The 27,348-nt window shown below is 38.1% G+C and overlaps 1 protein-coding gene across 2 annotated transcripts in view; it reads left to right on the forward strand.

Annotated features, from left to right (window-relative positions):
* The window catches only part of LOC133559742 (phosphatidylinositol 3,4,5-trisphosphate 3-phosphatase and dual-specificity protein phosphatase PTEN), a 54,672-nt gene that overhangs the window by 13,359 nt on the left and 13,965 nt on the right, over positions 1–27,348 (forward strand). For both annotated transcript variants that reach the window (XM_061911801.1, XM_061911802.1), the window contains exons 2-5: positions 23,461–23,545; positions 23,622–23,666; positions 23,744–23,787; positions 23,907–24,145. In XM_061911801.1, coding sequence (XP_061767785.1) covers positions 23,461–23,545; positions 23,622–23,666; positions 23,744–23,787; positions 23,907–24,145 — 413 coding nt within the window. The remainder of the gene's footprint in view (positions 1–23,460; positions 23,546–23,621; positions 23,667–23,743; positions 23,788–23,906; positions 24,146–27,348) is intronic.

Here is a 27,348-nt window from a genome sequence, read left to right on the forward strand (position 1 = left end):
TATATATATATATATATATATATATATATATTCTACCGTAAAAACAAATGTACCTTCTTTCCATTTACTGTAACACACCGTTAAAAACAAGATTTTACAGTCACAAACTGGCAGCTCAGTCAACAGATTTTTAACGCAAAAACGTTAGTATTTTTTTTTTTTTTTTACAATAATTTGCTGTAAAGGGCAGCATAATATATATTGTCTGTTATTAATTTGGTGGGTAGTTTGCTGTGGAGTTAGGTATTTTTATTTAGACAAAAACATGTTAGGAAAGTATGATAATATACGTACTTTAATATTTGTTGCAATATTGGATACTATTAAAGTTTAAAATGTATGCAATTCCAAGCAGTAAATACATTTTTTCTGTCAAAAAAACCCCAATTACATTTAGTGACAAGCGGTAGGAAATGGATGGATATAAAATACCGTATTTTTCGGAGTATAAGTCGCACCTGCCGAAAATGTATAATAAACAAGGAAAAAAACATATAAATTGCATTGGAGTATAAGTCACATTTTTGGGGGAAATGTATTTGATGAAACCCAACACCAAGAATAGACATTTGAAAGGCAATTTAAAATAAATAAATAAAGAATAGTGAACAGGCTGAATAGGTGTAGGTTATATGAGGCATTAATAAGCAACTGCTATGTTAACCTAACATATTATGGTAATAGTCATTCCAATAATTATAACATATAGAACATGCTATACCTTTACCAAACTATCTGTCACTCCTAATCCATAAATCCCATGAAATCTTATACGTCTAGTCTCTTACGTGAATGACCTAAATAATGTTATTTGATACTTTACGGTAATGTGTTAATAATTTCACACATAAGTCGCTCCTGAGTATTAGTCGCACCCCTGGCCAAACTATGAAAAAAAACTGCGACGTATTGTCCAAAAAATACGGTACTTTATTGACACATATTTCCAGGTGTTTGCGGGCCAGATAAAATGATGTTGCAGGCCAGATCTGGCCCCCGGGCCTTGAGTTTGACACCTGTGCTTTAGACGTAACCGACGTTAGCTTTGCAGACTTAGAAAAACTTAAATGATCCAAAGGGGAATTGTTGGACGCACAGTAACTCAATTGTAAAATGATGAAAATCTCAGGAGCTACTTTGATCTTTTCCCGCTCTTTAAAAAAAGTGCACATCAAAACCATGTGGTTTGAAGTGAAGGCGCCAAAAGTCCGCGAAGAACAAGGATAAAAACATATGAAAACATTGGGGGAACATCAAATAACACCGAGGACATCGGGGAACGTAAAGAGCGCAGAGCTGATGCAACCTGCTGCTAGCGCTTTCATCTTGACATAGACCCACGAAAGTCAAACACAACGAAAAAAACAAACACATTAAAATGAGCAAAAAAATCATACATTATACACACTGCACAAAACCCCCCAAAAAGCACCATCTTAACACCAATTAGAGGACGGGGAAATTATTGTTTTGGACATGGACGATTATAAAATCGATTAATAAACGTAAATAATCGATGTAATTATTTTTAAAGTCATGCAGACAGTTCTAAAATTTGATCCGACCAACTCCTTTATTATAGGACACTTATGTTCTAATTTTACCATTAATGTAAAAATTGATGGGAATTAAAACATTTCTTATTATAAATGCACTGCTCTCAAAAGTTGCAAGTAATAAAATGCTTATTGAGTCAAAGAAAAACAAATGTAAAACTGCATACATAAATTAAAAATGCATTGATAATCGATTTTTAATCGAATTGTGAGGTGCCAAAAGATTCCCACCTTAACACTAAGAGGTTTTTCTTGTATTTTGTCAAGCTGCTGCATATCATTACCTTCAGAATATACAGTAATCTGACTGGGGCCTGCACTATGTGCCTTGAAAAAACTTATTTTCCTATCTTTTACAGTTTTTTTCCTGTTAATTCAGCTGCCATCGCAACAACTAAAAAAAAGAAAAATTAATTTATTGTGCCTTTTAAACTAGACATGTCCAATAATGGCTTTTTTGCCGACATTGCGATATTGTCCAACTCTTAATTACCGGTCCGTTATCAACCGATACCAATATATACCGTGTTTTTCGGACTATAAGTCGCAGTTTTTCTCATGTTTGGCTGTGGGTCGGACTTATACTCAGGAGCGACTTTTGTGAAATTATTAACACATTACCGTAAAGTATCAAATAACATTATTTAGGTCATTCACGTAAGAGACTAAACGTATAAGATTTCATGGTATTTAGCGATTAGGAGTGAGAGATAGTTTGGTAAAGGTATAGCATGTTCTTTATGTTATAATTATTGGAATGACTATTACCATAATATGTTAGGTTAACATAGCAGTTGCTTATTTATGCCTCATATAACCTTCACTTATTCAGCCTGTTGTTCACTATTTTTTATTTATTTTAAATTGCCTTTCAAATGTCTATTCTTGGTGTTAGGTTTTATCAAATACATTTCCCCAAATATGCGACTAATGCATTTTCGGCAGGTGCGACTTATACTTCGGGGCGAATTTTACTCCGAAAAATACGATATACCAGAAAATGTAGATCAGATTGTTACAAGATATTCCAGTGCTTAATTGAAGGTGTGTGTGGGGATATCTTTGCAGAGCTGTTTAATTTATTGATTGATTTATTGAAACTTTTATTAGTAGATTGCACAGTAGAGTGAGTACATATTCCGTACAATTGACCACTAAAAGGTAACACCCGAATAGGTTTTTCAACTTGTTTAAGCCGGGGTCCACGTTTATCAAGTCATGGTACTTGTCAATCATTTAATTGGAGTTGATGGCCATTAGGTGAAAGTTGTTCTGCTCTTTTGGATCTAAGGTGGTAGTATTACCTGCACCTGTCACTAATTTGACAATACTGTATTTATTTTGATTTTAAACCTCGGTTCTTTCCTAGCATTGTTGCAAAAATAAGGCTGTCTGGTGGGTGTTTTGTGCAGAAATGGATAGTTGGCTTGTTAGGTTTGTGAAGGATGCAACTGTGCGAGTTGGACGTCTCCTCGTTCTCCAAAGTGGAAGTGGACCCTGTTATCGTTTTGGCACAGCGTCTAAAGCAATACGGGCTCCCGGCCGTTGCATAAGCCACTATCACAGTTCTGGGAATTGCTCTTCAAGTGGAGTTAACCAGTGGTCTCGTATCAGCGAGCGAGGCAACGCTCTTGCCTCTCAGCCCACGACCTCTCCTCTTATTGCTCCTTTTCTTGACTACTCCCACTCCCTCCCTCCAGCTTTCCCCCTTTCCTCTGCTCTCCTCCTTTCCTGTCCTCCCCACCCCCACCTCCTTGCCTGTTCCCACTCTCCCTTCACCCGCCACCACCGCCCCGCTCTCCCATGCTCACAGTTGTGGATTTGGCATATGCGTAAAACCAAGGCAGGGCTGGCTTTAAAAAAAAAAAAAAAAAAAAAAAACGTTTCCAAAAAGGGAGATTTTTTTTTTCTCTGTTGTCCCTCTTCCTTGGAGCTTTCGTCAGGGGGTATCGCATGTGCATTTCCTCCCAGCTGCAGAAATCAACCCCCCCCTCCACACCAGTACACCTCTCTCCATGCCTTGGGCTGAGGCTCTCCTGGGAGCTGGGCAGCTTTTTAAAAACACTTGAAAAAGTCTGACCGCGATCACTTTGTCAGTAAGTCCAAGGGTTAGAAAGGCAATGGAAAACCATGCTTTTCACTTAATACGGGATTTGTTGGTATTACATTGCAGGATGTCTATGTATGCATACAGAATTTTTCGGACTATTAAGGCACCCTTAAAATCCTTTCATTTTCTCAAAACTCAACAGTACCACTTATAACCCGGTGCGTCTAATGTACAAAATAATTTTGGTTGTACTTACCGACCTCAGAGCTATTTTATTTGGTACGTGGTGAAATGATAAGTGTGACCAGTAGATGGCAGTCACACATAAGAGATACATGTAGACTGCAGTATGACTCAAGTAAACAACACCTATAGAACATTACACACAGCCCTTAAAAATCAATCAAAATATTTTAGTAGGACTTTGTTAAGCTATGAAGCCACACCGCTGGATAGATTGTACTGTGCTTCAACATAGGAGTATTATTATGGTGTGTGTATAAGGTAAGACATTATCTGGCGTGTTGTTTTGCAATATTATGCAAAAGCAACTTGTCTTACATTCTGGTACCTGCTGATCTGTATGTGGGATCTGCATAAGTCCTGAAAATTTGCGCGCGTCTGCTATTATAGTCCGTGGCGACCCCGTAGTCAATAAAGTTATTTTTCTCTATCTTCTTGTTATGGGATATTCAACATCTGCTGTTGCCATTTCTAATATAAAGTAGTGTAAAGTTCTTACTTATATCTGTCAGTTAACTCACCATGAAAGTGTTAAAAACATACCGGTGTAGTGAGTTTACATTGTTCACCCAAGGAACTTTAGTTTTTAGAAAGTTCTGGTCGGACAGTTTTTCATGGGACAAACTTCCAGCGTTTTTGTTGCACTAGTGAGCCACGGATGAGGAGATGCTCAATGTCATGAAAACCGTTCGCGCCATCTTTTGACACTTTTTCCACTCCCGTCCTTGCACGCTACACCGCTACAACAAAGATGACGGGGAGAAGACGCCGTCGAAGGTGAGCCAGGTAAATAAGACCGCCCACAAAACGCCGCATCCTGGAGCGACTGTCAGAAAGCGACTTGACGATGATGTGTAAAACATCATCTATGCAACATTTTGAGCAAAGAACCACCATTACATGTTATGTAACCAGTGTTTTTCAACCTTTTTTGAGCCAAGGCACATTGTTTGCGTTGAAAAAATCCAGAGGCAAACCACCAGCAGAAATCATTAAAAAACAAACTCAGTTGACACTAAAAAGTCGTCGCAATTGTTAAAGCATAATCAATCATACATCACTATAGCTCTTGTCTCAAAGTAGGTGTACTGTCACCACCTGTCACATCACACCCAGACTTGTTTGGAGTTTTTGGCCGTTTTCCTGTGTAGTGTTTTAGTTCTTGTCTTGCACTCCTATTTTGGTGGCTTTTTCTTTTTTGGGTGTTTTCCTGTAGCAGTTTCATGTCTTTGAGCGATATTGCCCGCGTCTACTTTGTTTTAGCAATCAAGACTATTTCATTTGTTTTTATCCTTCTTTGTGGGGACATTGTTGATTGTCATGTTCGGATGTACATTGTGGACGCCGTCTTTGCTCCACAGTAAGTGTTTTCCATCATCCAGCATTCTGTTTTTGTTTACTATGTAGCCAGTTCAGTTTTAGTTTCGGTCTGCATAGCCTTCCCTAGGCATCAATGCCTTTTCTTAGGTGCACTTACCTTTTCTTTATTTTTGGTTTAAGCATTATACACCTTTTTACCCTTCCTCCCGTTGTTTCCGACATCTACAAAGCAATTAGCTACCGGCTGCAACCTACTGATATGGAAGAGTATTACACGGTTACTCTGCCGAGCTCCAGACAGCATCGATACTAAACAACAACACATCATTTGCGGATTATAATTACTGCTCTGCAAAAAACATTTTTAACCCAAATAGGGGAAATGATATAATCTCCTACGGCACACCAGACTGTATCTCACGACACAGTGGTTGAAAAAGACTGATGTAGACCACAAGGAAATCTGTTGCATTTATTAAAAAAAATATATAATGACTCCTTTAATGCGCCTTATAATCCGGTGCTCCTTTTGTATGAAAATAGACCTGACTAGACCCGCTCATCGGAAGTGCACCTCATTATAATCCGGTGCGCCCTATGGTACAAAATATGGTACATTAAAGTAGCTTGGCTGAACAGTTGGCAGGTAGTTTCAGCACACTCGCCGCATAAAACATTGGTTCAGCGTATTTATTCCGCACGTTAGTGTGTTCTGTCATTTAAACAACAAACTGCTACTTTCTTTAGTCGGATGTGAAAACTGACAGCAAAGGTGTGAACCACCACTGGGTCATTTGTCAACCTAAACTGCAAAGGAGACTGCGTGTTAAAAAAAAAGCAGCTAGAGAGATACTACTTATATTTTAAAGTTGCAGCTGCCTAAAGGGGAATAACTTCTGAGCATGATATTCTGCCTTCACTCCTGGCCTCCAATAAACGTAGTTTCTCACAGGCATTACTGGAGGATGGGGAATGGCTACACTGTACATGCTTCACTACACACCATAGGAAGAAACAATAATACATGCTGACCGATAAAGTGGGAAGGCTCTTAAACGTAAACCTCGGTGGGTGCAACCATACAAATATTGACTAATGATACCAAGTATAACAGCCGTACATGGTAAATACTACTTTGTTGTATTTTGATACTTTTCTAAATAAAAGTGGCCGCAAAAAATTGCATTATTGGCTTCATTTTAACAAAAAATCTTAGGGTACATTAAATATGTTTCTTATTGAAAATTTGTCCTTAAATAAAACAGTGAACATACAAGACATCTTGTCTTTTAGTAGTAAGTAAACAAACAAAGGCTCCTAATTAGTCTGCTGACGTATGCAGTAACATATTGTGTCATTTACCATTCCAATATTTTGTCTACATTGTGAGGGACAAGCTGTAAAAATGCATTATGATTACTAGTTCATTTACTGTTAATATGTGGTTATTTTCTCTTAACATGTTCTATCTACACTTCTGTTCAAATGTAATCACTTATTCTCCTCTTGTTTGATACTTTACATTAGTTTTGGATGATACCACACATTTGGGTATCAATTCGATACCAAGTAGTTACAGGATCATACATTGGTCATATTCAAAGTCCTCATGGGTCCGGGGACGTATTTCCTGAGTTTTTAAACAACATATTGATTTTTAAAAAACACATAAAAAGGTTGTGATGCTAAAAAAAAACCAATGTAATTATAGTAGTATCGACTAGAGATGGTCCTGTACTTGGTATCATTACAGAGCCAATCGTACAAAATGATAAAATAATATTTTACCAGAAGTGTAGCTAGAACCATGTTATAGCAGAAAGTAACCAACTATTGTTAATGTTTACAGTAAATCAGAAAGTAAATTAATAACAGTTTTGAGAAAATAAAACATTGTCCTGTTGCCACATATGTCAGCAGCCAAATTAGGAGCCTTTATAACCGGAATTGAAATATTTCGATTCACATATTACATAATATATTGTGAGATTATATATATATAATATAATATAATATTATAGTTATTGCAAGAGGCTGCAATATATATTGTGATAGATTTAAGGCCATATTGGCCATCCCTAGAGCGGTGCAGTGTGGGTGCCGAGGCAGTGAAGAACAGATGGTGTATTTCTTCCAATTTTTTCTAACGCACACATGCTAAAAGTGCAATTTCAATAATAATAAAAGAATGACTGCGATGGCAATAAACACTTAGGTATTTTTTACATGTGAATAACATAAATACAGTCTATTATACAGCATTATTAACATGTGAATAATATAAATACAGTCTATTATACATGTGAATGACAAATACAGTCTGTTATACAGCATCATTCACATGTCCATCCATTTCCTACCGCTTTTTCCCTTTGGGGTTGTGGGGGGCGCTGGTGCCTATCTCAGCTACAATCGGGTGGAAGGCGGGGTACACCCGGGACTAGTTGCTACCTCATCACTTGTGAATAATATAAATAGTCTATTATACAACACTATTACACTATTCACATGTGAATAATATAGTCTATTATACAGCACTATTCACATGTGAATAATATAGTCTATTATACAGCACTATTACACTATTCACATGTGAATAATATAGTCTATTATACAGCACTGTTCACATGTGAATAATATAGTCTATTATACAGCACTATTCACATGTGAATAATATAGTCTATTATACAGCACTGTTCACATGTGAATAATATAGTCTATTATACAGCACTATTCACATGTGAATAATATAGTCTATTATACAGCACTATTCACATGTGAATAATATAGTCTATTATACAGCACTATTCACATGTGAATAATATAGTCTATTATACAGCACTGTTCACATGTGAATAATATAGTCTATTATACAGCACTATTCACATGTGAATAATATAGTCTATTATACAGCACTGTTCACATGTGAATAATATAGTCTATTATACAGCACTGTTCACATGTGAATAATATAGTCTATTATACAGCACTATTCACATGTGAATAATATAGTCTATTATACAGCACTATTCACATGTGAATAATATAGTCTATTAAACAGCACTGTTCACATGTGAATAATATAGTCTATTATACAGCACTATTCACATGTGAATAATATAGTCTATTATACAGCACTATTCACATGTGAATAATATAGTCTATTATACAGCACTATTCACATGTGAATAATATAGTCTATTATACAGCACTGTTCACATGTGAATAATATAAATAGTCTTATTATACAGCATCATTCACATGTTAATAATATAAAAACAGTCTATTGTACAGCGTTATTCACATGTGAAATATATATATACAGCCTATTATACAGCATTATTCACATTCCATGTGAATAATATATATATATACAGCCTATTATACAGCATGATTCACATCTGAATAACATAAAGGCAGTCTATTATACAGCATTATTCACATGTGAATAATATAAATACAGTCTATTATACCGCATTATTCACAGGTGAATAACATAAATACAGTCTATTATTATATAGCATTAGTCACATTTGAATATTATAAATACAGTCTATTATACTGCATTTTTCACATGGGAATAACATACAGTTTATTACACAGCATTATTCACATCTGAATAATTTAAATAGACTATTATACAGCTTTATTCACAAGTGAATAATATAAATACAGTCTATTATACAGCTTTAGTCACAAGTGAATAATATAAATACAGTCTATTGTACAGCATTATTCACATGTGAATATTATAAATACAGTCTATTATACAGCATTATTCACATGGGAATATCATAAATACAGTCTATTATACAGCATTATTCACATGGGAATATCATACAGTCTGTTATACAGCATTATTCACATGTGAATATTATAATTAGTCTATTATACAGCATTATTCACATGTGAATAATATAAATACAGTCTATTATACTGCATTTTTCACATGGGAATATCATAAATACAGTCTGTTATACAGCATTATTCACATGTGAATAATATAATTACAGTCTATTATACAGCGTTAATCATATGTGAATAATATAAATGTATTATAAATTTACAGTACATTTACAGACAAAATGAACATATCCAATACACAGTCTAATGACTGTCTGAAAACCCCTGGATATAATGTTTGCAGGATTCTTGAAATACGGCTACCATAACTTTTGGAGTTTATCATTAGAGACCCTGGCAGTTGTTTGAGTGTGTTGATAATGCACCCGCTTGAAGAGAGGCGCTAATTGGAACATTTGCAGGAATATTTCTTGTCGGGTTCTTAAGGCTGTTCTCTTTTGGAATAAGTCTTGTAAAAAAAAAAAAAAAAAAAAGGTCAACCTTACTGAGGTATGTCTGAGGTCTTGTGTTGATGGTTTGACCTTCATGTTTTTGTGCGCATTTGTCTTGGTTTTTGACTTATGTGACCGTTTGGTGTTGTCCAGATGTTAATGCACACATCATTTAAATGGTAATGCAAAATAATAGCTGCTCTACCATGTGTTTTTGTGGAAAACTTGCACAGTTTGTGTTTCCAGCCCTGCCGTCGTAGCAGTGGTCTGGCGTTTGAAATTAACATGCCTTTACAACGCTATGGGAGAGGGGGAAAAAAAGTAGAAGCACGATGTAAAAAAAAAAAAAAACAGACAAAGCCAATTTAGAAACGTTCAGCTTCTCTATTTTCAACGCAGGAAGTGTGAGAAAAGGTTGCCCTTTTTAGTCATTGGTTGAAGTGTGAAATCTCTTTTAGCGTATGGCGACAGGCAGACTTCTACTTTCAGGTAGGCGTTGGCGGCCGAGCCTCGCGGTCGTTTCTTGCCAGCTCGGTTCTTCTCTGACACTGATGTGCACCGTTTTAGGGGCCAATGTGTGTCAGTGTATAATTGGCTGTAACACTTCCCCCCCCCGCCCCCAGCTCACAATGTTGTTCACTGACGTCGTGCTATTCGGAAAACGCAGCACAATTAGGGTAACCGCCCGCTTATTTGGGCAGAATGGCAATAGCTGTGTCAGGTCAATTGATTAGGGACAACATGTTCACACCAGCTGGAACAGGGGTGTCAAAGTCCAGGCCCGAGAGCCAGATCCGACATGTGAATAAATGATCTACGGCCCCCGGGGTGATATTGGATTAGTATTAAAAACGGCCCGCAGGGCCTTTTGATTGATTGATTGATTGATTGATTGATTGAAACGTTTAGTAGTAGATTGCACAGTACATATTTCGTACAATTGACCACTAAATGGTAACACCCCAATAAGTTTTTCAACTTTTTTAATTCGGGGTCAACGTGAATCAATTCATGGTACATTACTGTCCACAGCCACCTGCTGCTGTTTTACGCGCATCTATCAGTGTTGGCGCTAGGAATTTCCAAAATGGGGTTCCCAGGGACCTCATCAAGTCATAAAAATGGGGTCCCACTTTTTTGTAAGCGTTTTGAAAACAAATGATAAATGTATGCATTATCCTGTTATAGCTCACATTCTTTATTGTGTTCTGGAAAAAGTTTGTCATAAACATCCATCCATCTTCTGCTTATCTGAGGTCGGGTCACGGGGGCAGCAGCCTAAGTAGGGAAGCCCAGACTTCCCTCTCCCCAGCCACTTCGTCCAGCTCTTCCCGGGGGACCCCGAGGCGTTCCCAAGCCATCCAGGAGACATAGTTGTCCCAACGTGTCCTGGATCTTCCCCGTGGCCTCCTACCGGTCAGACGTGCCCCAAGGGAGGTGTTCGGGTAGCATCCTGACCAGACTCCCAAACCACCTCATCTGGCTCCTCTCGATGTGGAGGAGCAGCGGCTTTACTTTGAGCTTCTCACCCTATCTCTAAGGGAGAGTCCCGCCACCCGGTGGAGGAAACTCATTTGGGCCGCTTGTACCCATGATCTTGTCCTTTCTGTTATAACCCAAAGCTCATGACCATAGGTGAGGATGGGAACGTAGATCGACCGGTAAATTGAGAGCTTTGCCTTCCGGCTCAGCTCCTTCTTCACCACAACGAATCGGTACAGCGTCTGCATTACTGAAGACGCCGCACCGATCCGCCTGTCGATCTCACCATCCACTCTTCCCTCACTCGTGAACAAGACTCTTGGGTACTTGAACTCCTCCACTTGGGGCAGGGTCTCCTCCCCAACTCGGAGATGGCACTCCACACTTTTCCGGGCGAGGACCATGGACTGGGACTTGGAGGTGCTGATTGTCATCCCAGTCGCTTCACTCGTCATAAACGTTAATTCATTAAAATAAAAATGGAAAAGAACACATTCTCTCAAGTAATCCTCTGACTACGGTTGGATTATTTCTGTAATTGATGCGCTGTTTGCATTTTTAGGTGCTACCATTTCTAGTGTTTTTCAGAAAAATGTCTTAAGAAAATGCACGGATGAAAAAGCCTCATCAAGGCAGAGGTTAAAAAATTAAGATAGAATTAACCCCTTGCTAAAAACTACAGATAGAAGAGCATCTTTGAATGCCTTAAACTTGCAGAAAATGGAATTGAGGGCCAAGTACAGCTTTTGTCAGTGTAGAAGAAGAAAATAACAGCAACTTAGTTAAACACTTTAGTTTCATTATCTGCTGCTCTGGAAAAGTGGACTTGCAGGCAGGCACAGAACGTCTTTGTGACTCAACTACTGTATTGGTCTCGACTGGGAGAATAAATACACCATTAATTTAATCAGAAAAATACATTTTTATGTAGATATAAAATTTGTATGTATATTTCTGTATATAACATGTACTAAAAACTCTGCAGACGAACATTTTGTGTTCAAATCATTTTGAGTTTGTGGATAAAATAACATTTTAAACTTTTTTTTTGTATACTTTATTTTACAGTACCTTAAATTCAAACCACTATGTAACACACTTTTATCAAATATAAACTACATAATTTAAAATAAAATAAAAACTCCACAATCTAGGTGACCGACACTAAAATTTGGCATGGGTAGACAAAAAATGGACGTTAAAAATGTCTGGTCTCAATTATTGGTGCCACTTCTGAGTTTTAAACCCAATGAGCAATCCATTAATAAATGTACTAAATGTTTCAACACATCAGGCTGTAATGATTAGGTTGTAATCTTTGGCCACTTCACAATTCAATTAGTTGCTATGGTAATCTACAAACCCCAATTCCATTAGGTTGGGAAATTGTGTTAGATGTAAATATAAACGGAATACAATGATTTGCAAATAATTTTCAACCCATATTCAGTTGAATATGCTACAAAGACAACATATTTGATGTTCAAACTCATAAACTTTTTTTTGTTGCAAATAATCATTAACTTTAGAATTTGATGCCAGCAACACGTGACAAAGAAGTTGGGAAAGGTAGCAAAAAAGACTGAGAAATTTGAGGAATGCTCATCAAACACTTATATGGAACATCCCACAGGTGTGCAGGCTAATTGGGAACAGGTGGGTGCCATGATTGGCTATAAAAGCAGCTTCCATGAAATGCTAAGTCATTCACAAACAAGGATGGGGTGAGGGTCACCAATTTGTAAGCAAATTGTCGAACAGTTTTAGAACATTTCTATTGCAAGGAATTTAGGGATTTTACCATCTACGCTCCGTAAAATCATCAAAAGGTTCAGAGAATCTGGAGAAATCACTGCACGTAAGCGATGATATTACGGACCTTTGATCCTTCAGGCAGTACTGCATCAATAACTGACATCAGTGTGTAAAAGATATCACCACATGGGCTCAGGAACACTTCATAAAACCACTGTCAGTAACTACAGTTGGTCGCTAAATCTGTAAGTGCAAGTTAAAACTCTACTATGCAAAGCCAAACCCATTTATCAACACCCTGAAACGTAGCCGGCTTCGCTGGGCCTGAGCTCATCTAAGATGGACTGATGCAAAGTGGAAAAGTGGTCTGTTGTCTGACAAGTCCACATTTCAAATTATATTTGGAAACAGAGGACATGGTGTCCTCCAGAACAAAGAAGAAAATAACCATTTGGATTGTTATAGGTGCAAAGTGTAAAAGCCAGCATGTGTGATGGTATGGGGGTGCATTAGTGCCCAAGTCATGGGTAACTTACACATGTGTGATGGTATGGGGGTGTATTAGTGCCCAAGGCATGGGTAACTTACACATCTGTGATGGTATGGGGGTGTATTAGTGCCCAAGACATGGGTAACTTACACATGTGTGATGGTATGGGGGTGTATTAGTGAACAAGACATGGGTAACTTACACATGTGTGATGGTATGGGGGTGTATTAGTGCCCAAGACATGGGTAACTTACACATGTGTGATGGTATGGGGGTGTATTAGTGAACAAGACATGGGTAACTTACACATGTGTGATGGTATGGGGGTGTATTAGTGAACAAGACATGGGTAACTTACACATGTGTGATGGTATGGGGGTGTATTAGTGCCCAAGACATGGGTAACTTACACATGTGTGATGGTATGGGGGTGTATTAGTGAACAAGACATGGGTAACTTACACATGTGTGATGGTATGGGGGTGTATTAGTGAACAAGACATGGGTAACTTACACATGTGTGATGGTATGGGGGTGTATTAGTGAACAAGACATGGGTAACTTACACATGTGTGATGGTATGGGGGTGTATTAGTGCCCAAGGCATGGGTAACTTACACATGTGTGATGGTATGGGGGTGTATTAGTGAACAAGACATGGGTAACTTACACATGTGTGATGGTATGGGGGTGTATTAGTGCCCAAGGCATGGGTAACTTACACATCTGTGAAGGCACCATTAATGCTGAAGAGTCCTTACAGTTTTTGGAGCAACATATGTTGTCATCCAAGCAACGTTATGGACGCTCCTGCTTATATTTCTGCAAGACAATGCCAATCCACATTCAGCACGTGTTGCAACAGCGTGGCTTCATAGTAAAAGAGTGCGGGTACTTTCCTGGCCCGCCTGCAGTCCAGACCTGTCTCCAATGGAAAATGTGTGGCGCATTATGAAGCGTAAAATACTACAGCTGTTGAAGGACTGAAGCTCTACATAAAACAAAAATGGTAAAGAATTCCACTTTCAAAGCTTCAACAATTAGTTTCCTCAGTTCCCAAACCTTTATTGAGTGTTGTTTAAAGATAAGGTGATGTAAAACAGTGGTGAACATGCCCTTTCCCAATTACTTTGGCACGTGTTGCAGTCATGAAATTCTAAGTTAATTATTTGCAAAAAAAAATAGTTTGAGTGTGAACATCAAATATCTTGTCTTTGTAGCATATTCAACTGAATATGGGTTGAAAATGATTTGCAAATCATTGTATTCTGTTTATATTTACATCTAACACAAGTTCCCAACTCATATGGAAATGGGGTTTGTAGTTAGTTACTATGTTCATGTACGTCACAGCAGCTCAGACGAGGCACCAAGCAGTGTGGGCGGGAAGCATTTCCACAGATGCGGAAGGAGATTTTCACAACAAAGTTCTAAAGCTTAGTGATGTATCAGATTGTAGGTGGGTTCTACGCGTTCCTATTTCAATGTTTGTTACATTTTTGTTGCGTTTCAATTGATTGTAAAATGTGTCGATCAACAGCGGGTGTGACGTCCATATTTTGTCAATATTCAGTGTTTTATCGTTCGTATAAAAATGTAAAATTCTATTATGTTTTTTAAGGCCATCCATCATAACGTTTTTAGCATTCAATCAGACATTATTGTGAGGTTTTGTATAAGTGTTCTTAAAAATAGATATACCGGCCCCCAGACACATTTTTTTCTCTAATCGTGGCCCCCGAGTCAAAATAATTGGCCAGGCCTGCTCTAAAGCCTTAGTGGCCACATGTGTGGACTGCACCTTTTAGTTCTTATTTCCAAAATTGTGTACACCACTGAATTGGGGTCTTATGGCCGCTTATGTGGACACTTATACTGCCATCTGGGGGTGTTAGAAGAGTATAACATACAATTGAATTTTGAAAAAAAAAGTGTATAGCATGTCGCTAAACATGAAGTACATGTTTGTGTACTTATGGACATCATATCAAAAATGACTGTTAGTTTTTATTCTCATTAGGGTTCAATTAGGCCAAATGGCAAAGAGAAATAAAAAAGCATGTAGAAAAAAAAACAGCTTTGGCCTTGGGGTTAAGTGACAATGTAAACATCCTGTCACTTGAGTGTCTTTCAACTTGTGTTCAACATGTTTATACCAGTCTGGAATATGTTGTTTGTCTGAGAAGTTAACTGACAATTCAACTTTTAGTTATGTAAATAGCACACAAACTGATGTTTTGGCTGCACCGGCTTCAAATATCTTTTCTGGATGTCAGTTTATGAGGTGGTGACTTGTCTTGTCTCAGCAGACAGACTCCAGGCGTCACGCGACATCCAGAGAAACAAGGGTGGATGGATTGAAGATTCATCAAGTAGTTTCCTCATATTCCCCGCTGGCTCTGTCGTTTGTTTGCAGCGGAACTCAAAGAGTTATGCATAGATTTTGATGACATTTTCAAGAACTGTCCGAAAAAATAATTCCTCTCATCAACAACAAACACACTTGACTTCCATATTCCGGGCTGCGCAGAGGATTCTGGGAGAATTTGTATATTTTCAAACCTGGCCATTGTAAAGCGCCGGAAAAAACTACACACCAAGTTTTTGTTTCATAGCGCCAGGCGTCACGGTGTTATTGTAAAGACTTTGAAACCGAAACATCGCGGTATCTGCAAAACTGTTACATCCCTAATTATTTGGTGGGTAAATAATACAACTCCTTCAAAACGGGGTACAGTTTACAAAAGCTCTTCTCGGCTACTGATGGATTCGAGTAAGCACAAAGATGGTCTAAAAACATCTTTAAAAATGGTTGCAGAATTGAATGAATAAGAATCGCCGATTGGATGTTGATACATTTTTTCCTGGCTCCCTTATTCTCCATACTAGAGGTGGGGGAAATAATGGATATTTAGATGCATTGCAATTCGGACATTGACAGTTGTGAAATTGCGTAATAAAGATCAATAATAGATTTATTTATTGTAAATAAAGTCATGCAGACAGATCTAAAATTTGGCTGACTGCACCGAGCCACTTCACTGAAAATTCAGACCATTTTTATTATAGGACACTTAGGTTCCAGTTTTGCGCACATTTCAATGAATTTGATGGATGGGGGAATTAATTTAACTTTTTATTACAAATTGACTGTTTTAAAGTTGCAAGTGTTAAAACGCTTTTTTAGTGAAACAAAAAGATTTGTAAAACTGCATTAATATACACAAAGTTTGTCTAAGTCTAAATTGTAATTGAATTGTGAAGTGGCCTAAGATTACCACCTAATCATTAGCCTGATGTGTTGAAACATTTAGTACATGTATCTAATGGATTGCTCATTGGGTTTAAAACTCAGAAGTGGCAACAATAATTGAGAGCAGACATGTTCATTGCCCATTTTATGTCATCCCATGCCAAGTTTTAGCCTCAGCAACCCAGATTGTGGAGTTTTTTAAAAAACTTTAATTATGTAGTTTATATTTGATTAAAGTACATTGAATTTAATGTACTGTAAAATAAAGTATACAAAAAAAAACAAGTTCAATGATTATGTCAGGAACAAAGTGTTATTTTATCCACAAACTCAAAATGATTTGAACACAATGTTCCTCTACAGAGTTTTTAGTTAAGTTAAAGTACCGTATTTTTCGGACTATGAGTCGCAGTTTTTTTCATAGTTTGGCCGGGGGTGCGACACATACTCCGGAGCGACTTATTTGTGAAATTATTAACACATTACCGTAAAATATGAAATAATATTATTTATCTCATTCGCGGAAAAGATGCAGAAAATGTCAGCAATCGTCACACACACGTCAACCAATAAGAATTCTGCGGGGGAGGTTCATGGCTGAAGTGCATTGTGGGTCATGGAATGCTAACTGCTTTATGCTACTGCCGTAGCTATTAAAATGGATCATTTCATCGTTGGCAGTAACTTATTAAAACTGGGAAGGGCTGAACAAAAATGGCGTTGAAAAGGAAATCATGTAGTGCAGATTACAAGCTGGACGTAGTGAAATATGCAGCAGAAAAGGACAAGAGGAAGCGGCGCATACCTTGGAGTTGGCAGAGTTGTTTAGAAGCGACATCCAGGAAGAAGATTTCATGGGATTTATGGATTAGGAGTGAGAGATAGTTAGGTAAAGGTATAGCATGTTCTATATGTTATAGTTATTTGAATGACTCTTACCATAATATGTTAGCTTAACATAGCAGTTGCTTATTTATGCCTCATATAACCTACACTTATTCAGCCTGTTGTTCACTGTTCTTTATTTATTTTAAATTGCCTTTCAAATGTCTATTCTTGGTGTTGGATTTTATCAAATAAATTTCCCGCAAAAATGTGACTTCAGTGCGACTTATATGTTTTTTTCCTTCTTTATTATGCATTTTCGGCCTGAGCGATGTATACTCCGGACCGATTTATAATCCGAAAAATACGGTACCAATGATTGTCACACACACACTAAGTGTGGTGAAATTTGTCCTCTGCATTCGACCCATCCCCTTGATCACCCCCTGGGAGGTGAGGTGAGGGGAGCAGTGAGCAGCAGCAGTGTCGCGCCAGGGAATTATTTTTGGTGATTTAACCCCCAATTCCAACCTGTTACAACATGTTATATAAAGAGATATACATAAAAATGTTATATATATATATATATATATATATATATATATATATATATACACACGCACACACATATACACATAAAAATGTATTTTTCTGAATAGGTTAATGGGTGTATTTATTCTCCCAGTCGAGACCAATACAGTAGTTGAGTCACAAAGACGTTCTGTGCCTGCCTGCAAGTCCACTTCCAGAGTAGCAGATAATGAAACTAAAGTGTTTAACTAAGTTGCTGTTATTTTCTTCTTCTACACTGACAAAAGCAGTGTTTGGCCCTCAATTCCATTTTCTGCAAGTTTAAGGCATTCAAAGATGCTCTTCTATCTGTAGTTTTTAGCGAGGGGTTAATTCTATCTTAATTTTTAACCTCTGCCCTAATGAGGCTTTTTCATCTGTGCATTTTCTTTAGACATTTTTCAGAAAAACACTGGAAATTGTAGCACTTAAAAATCCAAATAGCGCATCAATTACAGAAATAATCCAACCGTAACCAGAGGATTACTTGAGAGAACCACATCGTGCGTGTTTTGGTCTACAAAGTATGCCAAATGATGAGTAGCAGAGGTCCATAAAGCTACCATGGCTTCAAATGTTCCTACTGACATGTGTAGTTGTAATAAACAAAGCTGGTGGTTGCCTACAGCCAATTTACACAAATGCAGTTGTCGAAAAGACGAGTCAAGTTTCAATTTTATTTAAAAAAAAACAAACGTTTTTTTGTGTAAACATGCAAATCAGATGTGGACATGGGTGGTAACCGAGCACGTTTACAAACCCATGATCCGAACGTGGAAAGCTAAAAGCACCTTTCTGATGCTTAATTAGAGCCTAAAGGAGATCCCTTTGAATTTTTACTTACCACACCTATTGTCACCAACCATGTCTGAGTTTGATATTTATGAGGGGATGTGGTAAGAAGTAGGGGAAAATAATGGATTCACAGATGCATCACGGTTAGAACATGGACGATGCTAACTCGATAGACAAATGTCCAAACATCGATTATTTATGTATGTGAATTAAAGTAATACAGATGGTTTTATACAGCAATCGAGCGCAGACCTGAGACTGGCTTAAATGTGAGGCAGTGAAACAAGAAGAAAACACTTGAACAGAAGTGTAACTGGGACCGCAGAGTAACCGGCTAATAATAGAGGAACTTGGCAAGTGGATTAATAAGTCGCAGAGACAATAACGTACACAAAGTTTGGCTGCCGGCCGCCAACTCTTTCCACCGCAGATATGAATGTGTAGACAGACGACAAGCTTTTTTGAGCCGCAAGTTTATGGTGACTGGAGAAAAGTGTCTGAACATTCTGCGGTTTCAGAAGACAAGAAAATTAAATCAAGTATGTCTGCTCGCCATGTAAGGATTTTTATTTGTTCACTTAGTAGCTGTCTAATGTTCTCACTTAGCCAGTCTGTGCTGTGCCACTAACATCCACAACATGGAAATTATGCAGTAGCCAAAAGAGCTCTTCTATGCATATTAATAATTAGATACTATACATATCTACTGTATTTTTCGGTGTATAATTCACTCCGGAGTATAAGTCACACCTGCCGAAAATGCATAATACAGAAGGAAAAAAATATATTTAAGTCGCATTTTTTGGGGAAATGTATTTGATAAAATCCAACACCAAAAATAGACATTTGAAGGGCAATTTAAAATAAATAAAGAATAGTGAACAACAGGCTTAATAAGTGTAGGTTATATGAGGCATTAATAAGCAACTGCTATGTTAACCTAACATATTATGGTAAGAGTCATTCAAATAACTATAACATATAGAACATGCTATACCTTTACCAAACTATCTCTCACTCCTAATCCATAAATCCCATGAAATCTTATACATCTAGGCTCTTACGCGAATGAGCTAAATAATATTATTTGATATTTTACGGTAATGAGTTAATAATTTCTCACACAAGTCACTCCTGAGTATAAGTCGCACCCCTGGCCAAACTATGAAAAAAAACTGCGACTTGTAGTCCGAAAAATACGTAACACTGTACAACTGACCTGGGCAAATTAACAGAGACAAAATTAAGCTTTTCAAATATTTTTTTTTAGATCTTTAAGATTGAAACTGTAGCCGCCATTATGATGTGCAGTGATGTTTTCAAATGACCGTAAGTCTTGAAGTATACAAAGTATTTCAATGGTTGGAATTTTGCGCTTTTGCTTGATATAGTAGTTACTATGGTAATCTAAATAGAATAGAATAGAATATATCTTTATTGTCATTTTACAAGGAAATTGTAAGCAAAACTAATTTAGTGCAAATTCATAACACATAAAATCAGAGATAAATAGATAAAAATACCAGGCACTCAAAGCAAATGATAGCAGTGTGGGAGGGGAGCGTTTCCACTGAGTGTTTCCAGAGCAGCCAGCCTGAAATGCGGCAGTCAGAGACAGACGCGGAAGGAGATGTTTACAACAAAGTTGTAAAGCCTAGTGATATATCAAATTGTAGGTGTTTTTTTTTTTTTACCCTTCTTGTTCATATTTTGCTGTTTGTTGCAGTTTTGTTGCGTTTTGCTTAATTGTAAAATATGTCGATCAAGAGGGTGTGGGACATTCATGTTTAGTTTAGTTTATTGTTCTTCAGTCAGTGGTCAACAAAATAAACAAACAGTTGTGCATTCATACATTGAAAATGTTGCAGACCGAAAGGGTTTAGGCTGAAGTTGAACACTTTGTGTGCCTAACCCTACAAACAATGTCAAATACAAGATGAGCTTCCAAGAAATCTACCATTTCCTTTGCACAACATATTATAAATACACCTTGTACACGACATAAACACTGTTCTATTATATACACAGTAAAGACATGTAAAATATTCTTGTACATGTGTTAGTTAAAGCTTTGTACCAATTATATACTATATACAAACTATTATACTTTCATTATTATTACAGATGTCCGATAATGGCTTTTTTGCCGATATCCGATATTGTCCACCTCTTAATTACCGATTCCAATATCAACCCATACATATATATAAAGTTGTGGAATGAACACATTACTGTGCTTAATTTTGTTGTGATGCCCCGCTGGATGCATTAAACAATGTAACAAGGTTTTCCAAAATAAATCAACTCAAGTTATGGAAAAAAATGCCAACATGGCACTGCCATATTTATTATTTAAGTCACAAAGAGCATTTTTTTTTTAACATGCTTCAAAACAGCAGCTTGGAATTTGGGATATGCTCTCCCCGAGAGAGCATGAGGAGGTTGGGGTGGGGGGGTGGCAGAGGTGTATATTGTAGCTCCCGGAAGAGTTAGTGCTGCAAGGGGTTCAGGATATTTGTTCCGTTGTGTTACAGTACGGATGTTTGTCATTCATGTTTGGTGTGGGTTCGCATATTTGTAACAGTGTTAAAGTTGTTTATACGGCCACCCTCAGTGTGACCTGTATGGCTGTTGACCAAGTACGCTTTGTATTAACTTGTGTGTGTGAAAAGCCGCCGATATCATGTGATTGGTCCGGCACGCAAAGGCAGTGCCTTTAAGGCACCCCCCCAATATTCTTGTCCGGGTGGAAATCGGAAGAATGGTTGCCCCGGGAGATTTTCGGAAGGGGCACTGAAATTTGTGAGCCTACGGGGGAAATCGGGAGGGTTGTCAAGTATGACTGGGTGACGCCACTGATCCGTACTTCACCCTACGTCCGTGTACCACTCAGTACAGCGGCGTTTTAAAAAGTCATTAATTTTACTTTTTGAAACCGATACCGGTAATTTCCGATATTAGTGAATTATATTTTTTATTTTTTTATTTTTTTTTTTTTATTATATTACATTTTAAAGCATTTTATCGACCGATAATATCGGCAGTCCGATATTATCGGACATCTCTAATTATTATTTATACCCCACGTTTAGTTTGTATTTAACAATAATCATAGTATTAACTGCTGTGTTGATTCAAGAGTGATATATTTTTCCAAGACATTGGTCTTAAAGTGTTTCTTAAACACCGACTTGTCAATTTTCTGTGATTTATCGTCCATCATTAATATTGTAAACACCACGTTCTTTATTTTCATGTACATTCTGGGTGTCTCATTCAGTAAAAAAAATGTAAAAATTCCATTATGTTTTTTAAGGCGCTCTGTCATAAATTTTTTGCATTAAATCAGACATTATTGTGAGGTTTTGTATTGGTGTTCCTAAAAATCAGATATACTGGCCCCCAGAAACATTTTTTCCCTCTAAATTTGGCTCCCTGAGTCAAAATAATTGTGCAGGCCTGCTATACAATATATAATTTTTCTATATAGTAATTAAGATGAGTAAATAATAGATTCGTACCGCTTGAAACGTAATTGAACTGGCAGGTGCCCAAATATTCCCACCTGGACTGTGTGACTCCAGTGATGACCATACGAAGCGTTGCCTCTGATATAACTTTTGGCCACTAAAAATACCTACAGGTCAGGGAGCGGAGGCTCTCCTCTCGTGCACCCACATGTGGGCCTGGCTCCCCCCATGTCCTTTCTCCTCACTGTCAAGGCCATCTGTCACCACACACACACACACACACAGATCAGCGTCCCTCCTGCGCTCCCATCTCGCCGCGACTATAATGACATCGCGGTGTTGACGTCGGCTTGAAACTTTGTCACGGTCTGTTGCTCACGCCTTCGTTCATGTACTCCAGCTCTAATTCCTAGCAATGGCAACGTCTTGTTAAGTAGCCAAACAAGTACCGTATTTTTCGGATTATGAATCGCTCTGGAGTATACGTCGCACCGGCCGAAAATGCATTATAAAGAAGGAAAAAAACATATATACGTCACACTGGAGTATAACTCGCATTTTTGGGGGAAATTTATTTGATAAAACCCAAAACCAAAAATAGACATTTGAAAGGCAATTTAAAATAAATAAAGAACAGTGAACAACAGGCTGAATAAGTGTAGATTATATGAGGCATAAATAAGCAACTGCTATGTTAACCTAACATATTATGGTAAGAGTCATTCAAATAACTAGAACATATAGAACATGCTATACCTTTACCAAACTGTCTCTCACTCCTAATCCATAAATCCCATGCAATCTTCTTCCTCGATGTCGCTTCTAAACAACTCTGCCAACTCCAAAGGTATGCGCCGCTTCCTCTTGTCCTTTTCTGCTGCATATTTCACTACATCCAGCTTGAAATCCGCACTACATGATTTCCATTTTTGTTCAGCCCTTCTCACATTTTATAAGTTACCGCCAACGATGAAATGATCCATTGTAATAGCTACAGCAGTAGCATATAGCAGTTAGCAATCCATGACCCACAATGCACTTTTGCCATGACCCTCCCCCACCGAGTTCTTATTGGTTGACGTGTGTGTGACGATTGCTGACATTTTCTTTGTCTCTTCCGCGAATGAGATAAATAATATTATTTGATATTTTACGGTAATGTCTTAATAATTTCACACATAAGTCGCTCTGGAGTATATGTCGCACCCCCGGCCAAACTATGAAAAAGAAACTGCGACTTATAGTCCGAAAAATACGGTAACTCATTCTGTCGCCAGCATCGCACTGCGCCCCCTTTTAAGGCCTAATTGCCACCGACACACATACTGTCCTGCTCCTTGACCCCCGGCTGACCAGATATCTACCCAAACATCATCGCCATGGGCTTTCCTGCGGAGCGACTTGAAGGCGTGTACAGAAATAATATAGACGACGTAGTACGGTGAGTCCTGGCACGCCCTCGGCTGCCGTTTGGACGTTTTTTGAATTTGCTCCTAATTTTCTCTCTTCTTGAACAGGTTTTTGGATTCAAAGCATAAAAACCATTACAAAATCTACAACCTGTAAGTGTTTCCACGTTCTTTCCACTCTGTGGGTTTGCTTCTGTGGGATTCCTGACTGGATGTTGTTCACTTTTCAGCTGCGCAGAAAGACACTACGACGCTGCCAAATTTAACTGCAGAGGTACGGCGCTTTTATTCCTGTTTTCCACTTCTCATAACCCAAACACCTGGTGACTCACACACACACAAACACTTGTTAAAGTCTCACCGACTTGCTCTTCTCTCCTCTGACGTGGCCAGTTGCACAGTACCCCTTCGAAGACCACAACCCCCCTCAGCTGGAGCTGATCAAGCCCTTTTGCGAAGACCTGGACCAGTGGCTCAGCGAGGACGACAATCACGTGGCGGCCATCCACTGTAAGGCCGGCAAGGGCCGCACCGGAGTTATGATCTGCGCCTATCTCCTCCATCGCGGCAAGTTCTTGGAGGCCCAAGAAGCGCTCGACTTTTACGGCGAGGTCAGGACACGGGACAAGAAGGTAAGATTTGTCCAGCTTCAGTTTGTGCAGTGTTCCTGTGCAATACCCGACTGCACGAATATAAGACAACCCCACTTTTCCACAAAATGAAAGATGAGATTTAGTTACAGTACAGTACAGGCCAAAAGTTTGGACACACCTTCTCATTCAATGCCTTTACTTTATTTCCATGACTATTTACATTGTAGATTGTCACATTAAAAATATGAATGAACACGTAGAGTTATGTACCGTATTTTTCGGAGTATAAAGAAGGAAAAAAACATAAGTCGCCCTGGAATATAAGGCGCTCTATACTTCTCCCTACGTCCGTGTACACAGCGGCGTTTTAAAAAGTCATACATTTTCGATATCGATAATTTCTGCTAAAACATTTTAAAGCATTTATCGGCCGATAATATTGGCAGTCCAAGATTATCGGACATCCCTAGTTTTTAATATTGTTGTGCAGCACTTTGGAAACAATTCTGTTTAAATGTGCTATACAAATAAAGTGGATTGGATTTCTTCAAAATGGCCACCCTTTGCTCTGATTACTGCTTTGCACACTCTTGGCATTCTCTCCATGAGCTTCAAGCACACCTGTGAAGTGAAAACCATTTTGAAGCTCATCAAGAGAATGCTAGCAGCGTGCAAGGCAGTAATCAGAGCAAAGGGTGGCTATTATGAAGAAACTAGAGGTTAGTGTGTGTGCCTCACAATATGACAGACCTTGGTTCGATCCCGGTGTGGCGTTTGAATGTTCTCCCCGTGGCTGTGTGGATTCCCTCCGGGTACACCGGCTTCATCCATCCTCCAAAGACATGCACCCGGGGATAGGCCCCCCCCACTTCCAAAGACATGCACCTGGGAATAGGCCCCTCCCACCTCCAAAGACATGCACTTGGGGATAGGTTGATTGGCAACACTAAATTGGCCCTAGTGTGTGAATGTTGTCTGTCTATCTGTGTTGGCCCTGTGATGAGGTGGCGACTTGTCCAGGGTGTGCTCCGCCTTCCGTCTAAATGGAGCTGAGACAGTCTCCAGAACCCCCCACGAACCCTAAAGGGACAAGTGGTAGGAAATAGATGGATGGATGAATGGATAGAATATAAAACATGTTTTAGTTATTTCACCTTTTTCTGTTAAGTACATAACTCCACGTGTTTTCATTCATAGTTTTGATGCCTTCAGTGACAATCTACAATGTAAATAGTCATGAAAATAGAGGTGTGTCCAAACCTTTGGCCTGTACTGTATGTACAGTGTATGAATCAGGCATGTGAAATTTCCGCCGTGTTTCCCCGTGTTTTTAAACATTCATTTTCGTGTCAAGATATCACTTCCTCCTTTTTTAATGAAATATCAATAAAAAATGCCGCAGGTACTTGCTGTTTCTCTTGCCTAAACGCCGCAATGACTAGAAGAACTGGGAGACGTCAGGTGCCCAAAACAAGCTCATTAGTTCGCTTAGCCCAGTGTTTTTCAACCACATTAGTGTGCCGCGAGATACAGTCTAGTGTGCAATCTATCCATCCTCTTCAACAATATCATGTTGTAAAAACCAATGTCAATACAACACAAACATTCTGGCTACTAAGCTGCCAGCTTTTAACTGTAAAATCTAGGGTTGTTGTTTTTAATGGTGTATTACTGTAAATGGAAAGACGTTTGTTTTTACGGTAGAAAATCTGCCAGCTAAATTGCCAAAATAAAAAAAGAACTTGTACTGTCTTCCATGAACAATATTATGTTGTAAAAACCAATGTCAATTTAACACAAAAAATCTGGCAACTAAGGTGCTAGATTTTTACATGAAAACCCCCCAAAAAACAATTTTTTTCATTTACCGTAAAATGATGTAAAAAAATTATAAAAACACTATTTTACAGTAAAAGTTTGTAAATGTTAAGTTTTTACTGTCAAATTGACAGTCTAGTTAAAACAATTTATATAATGAAATTTTGAGGCAAATTCATACATTATTCACTGTTACAAGCGGCCTTTAACTGCCATGTGGCCCTTAATAAAAAACACTTTGACAAATCCCCCAAACATTCTGCATCCAAGCCAAAAGAGAGGACCTTTGCTTTTTGAAACAAATGCTTTCAGCAAACCAGGTGGGGGAAAAGTGAGTGTCAAGTATTCAAACCACACACCCCAGCATCCTCTTTACACACAGGCAGCATCCTGCCTCTGTTCAAGCTCTGATGCAAAGTCAGAAAGCAGATGACTTCATCCCCTCAGTCTGCATCAGTGCTGTTCACCGTCTACATTGCCTGGGTTCCTTACATGTCCAAGGTCCAAAATGTTATATCCAAACTCGGGTTGTACGGTATAACGGTATTGGTATAATACCGCAATACTAAGGAATCATGACACTAATGAATCTGAGGAAAGACTTAAAGTTTGAAGAATATTTTTGTATTTAAAAAGAGTTACAAAAAGAGACAACGGGCATTATATCAAACTGATTTTTGTGAAAATGCTGAAACGAAAATTAAAAGTATGTTGGAGTTCGGGTGTTGGTGTAGAGAACAGTGACAGTCATCTAAAATAATTTGTGTTCAAAAAGGGGGGCAGAAAAATAGAATAATTATTCTTCCATCTGCGCTTTTCTAATCATGGAAACAAAAAAACAATGAAAGTGTGAACTGTATATGGCTTGGATGTATGCATTTTCATGAAAAGAATGAAATTAAGAATTATATTCAGTACTATACCGCCTCTAAAAAGTACCGGTCTGTGACCCGCCCCATCGTTTTTATTTTATTTTATGATTTCCATTTCCGTCATATATTTTTTGGTTTCTGTTTCCCTATCAAATAAATAAATATAAAAATGAAACATTTCCATAAGCTATTTACTAGCATTTATGACAACACTGGACTTTGGCTTCAAGGAAAAGACAGTATGTGATTCAAAGTGATTCAATATTTTTAGGCCATGTCGCGATTCACAATATATATCTGCATATTTTGCCTTAGCCTTGAATGAACACTTGATGCATATAATGACAGCAGTATGATGATTCTATGTGTCTACATTCAAACATTCTACTTCATACTGCATTCATATATGCTACTTTTAAACTTTCATGCAGAGAGGGAAATCACAACTAAAAGTGTATTTATTAAAAAGTTATTGGCACAGTGGCACAAACATTCATGTCATTTCCAAAACAGAAAGTGCAAGATTGTCAGAGACATTTACAAACAATCTAT

This window comes from Nerophis ophidion, linkage group LG09, assembly GCF_033978795.1.
Source record: "Nerophis ophidion isolate RoL-2023_Sa linkage group LG09, RoL_Noph_v1.0, whole genome shotgun sequence".
Lineage (NCBI taxonomy): Eukaryota > Metazoa > Chordata > Actinopteri > Syngnathiformes > Syngnathidae > Nerophis > Nerophis ophidion.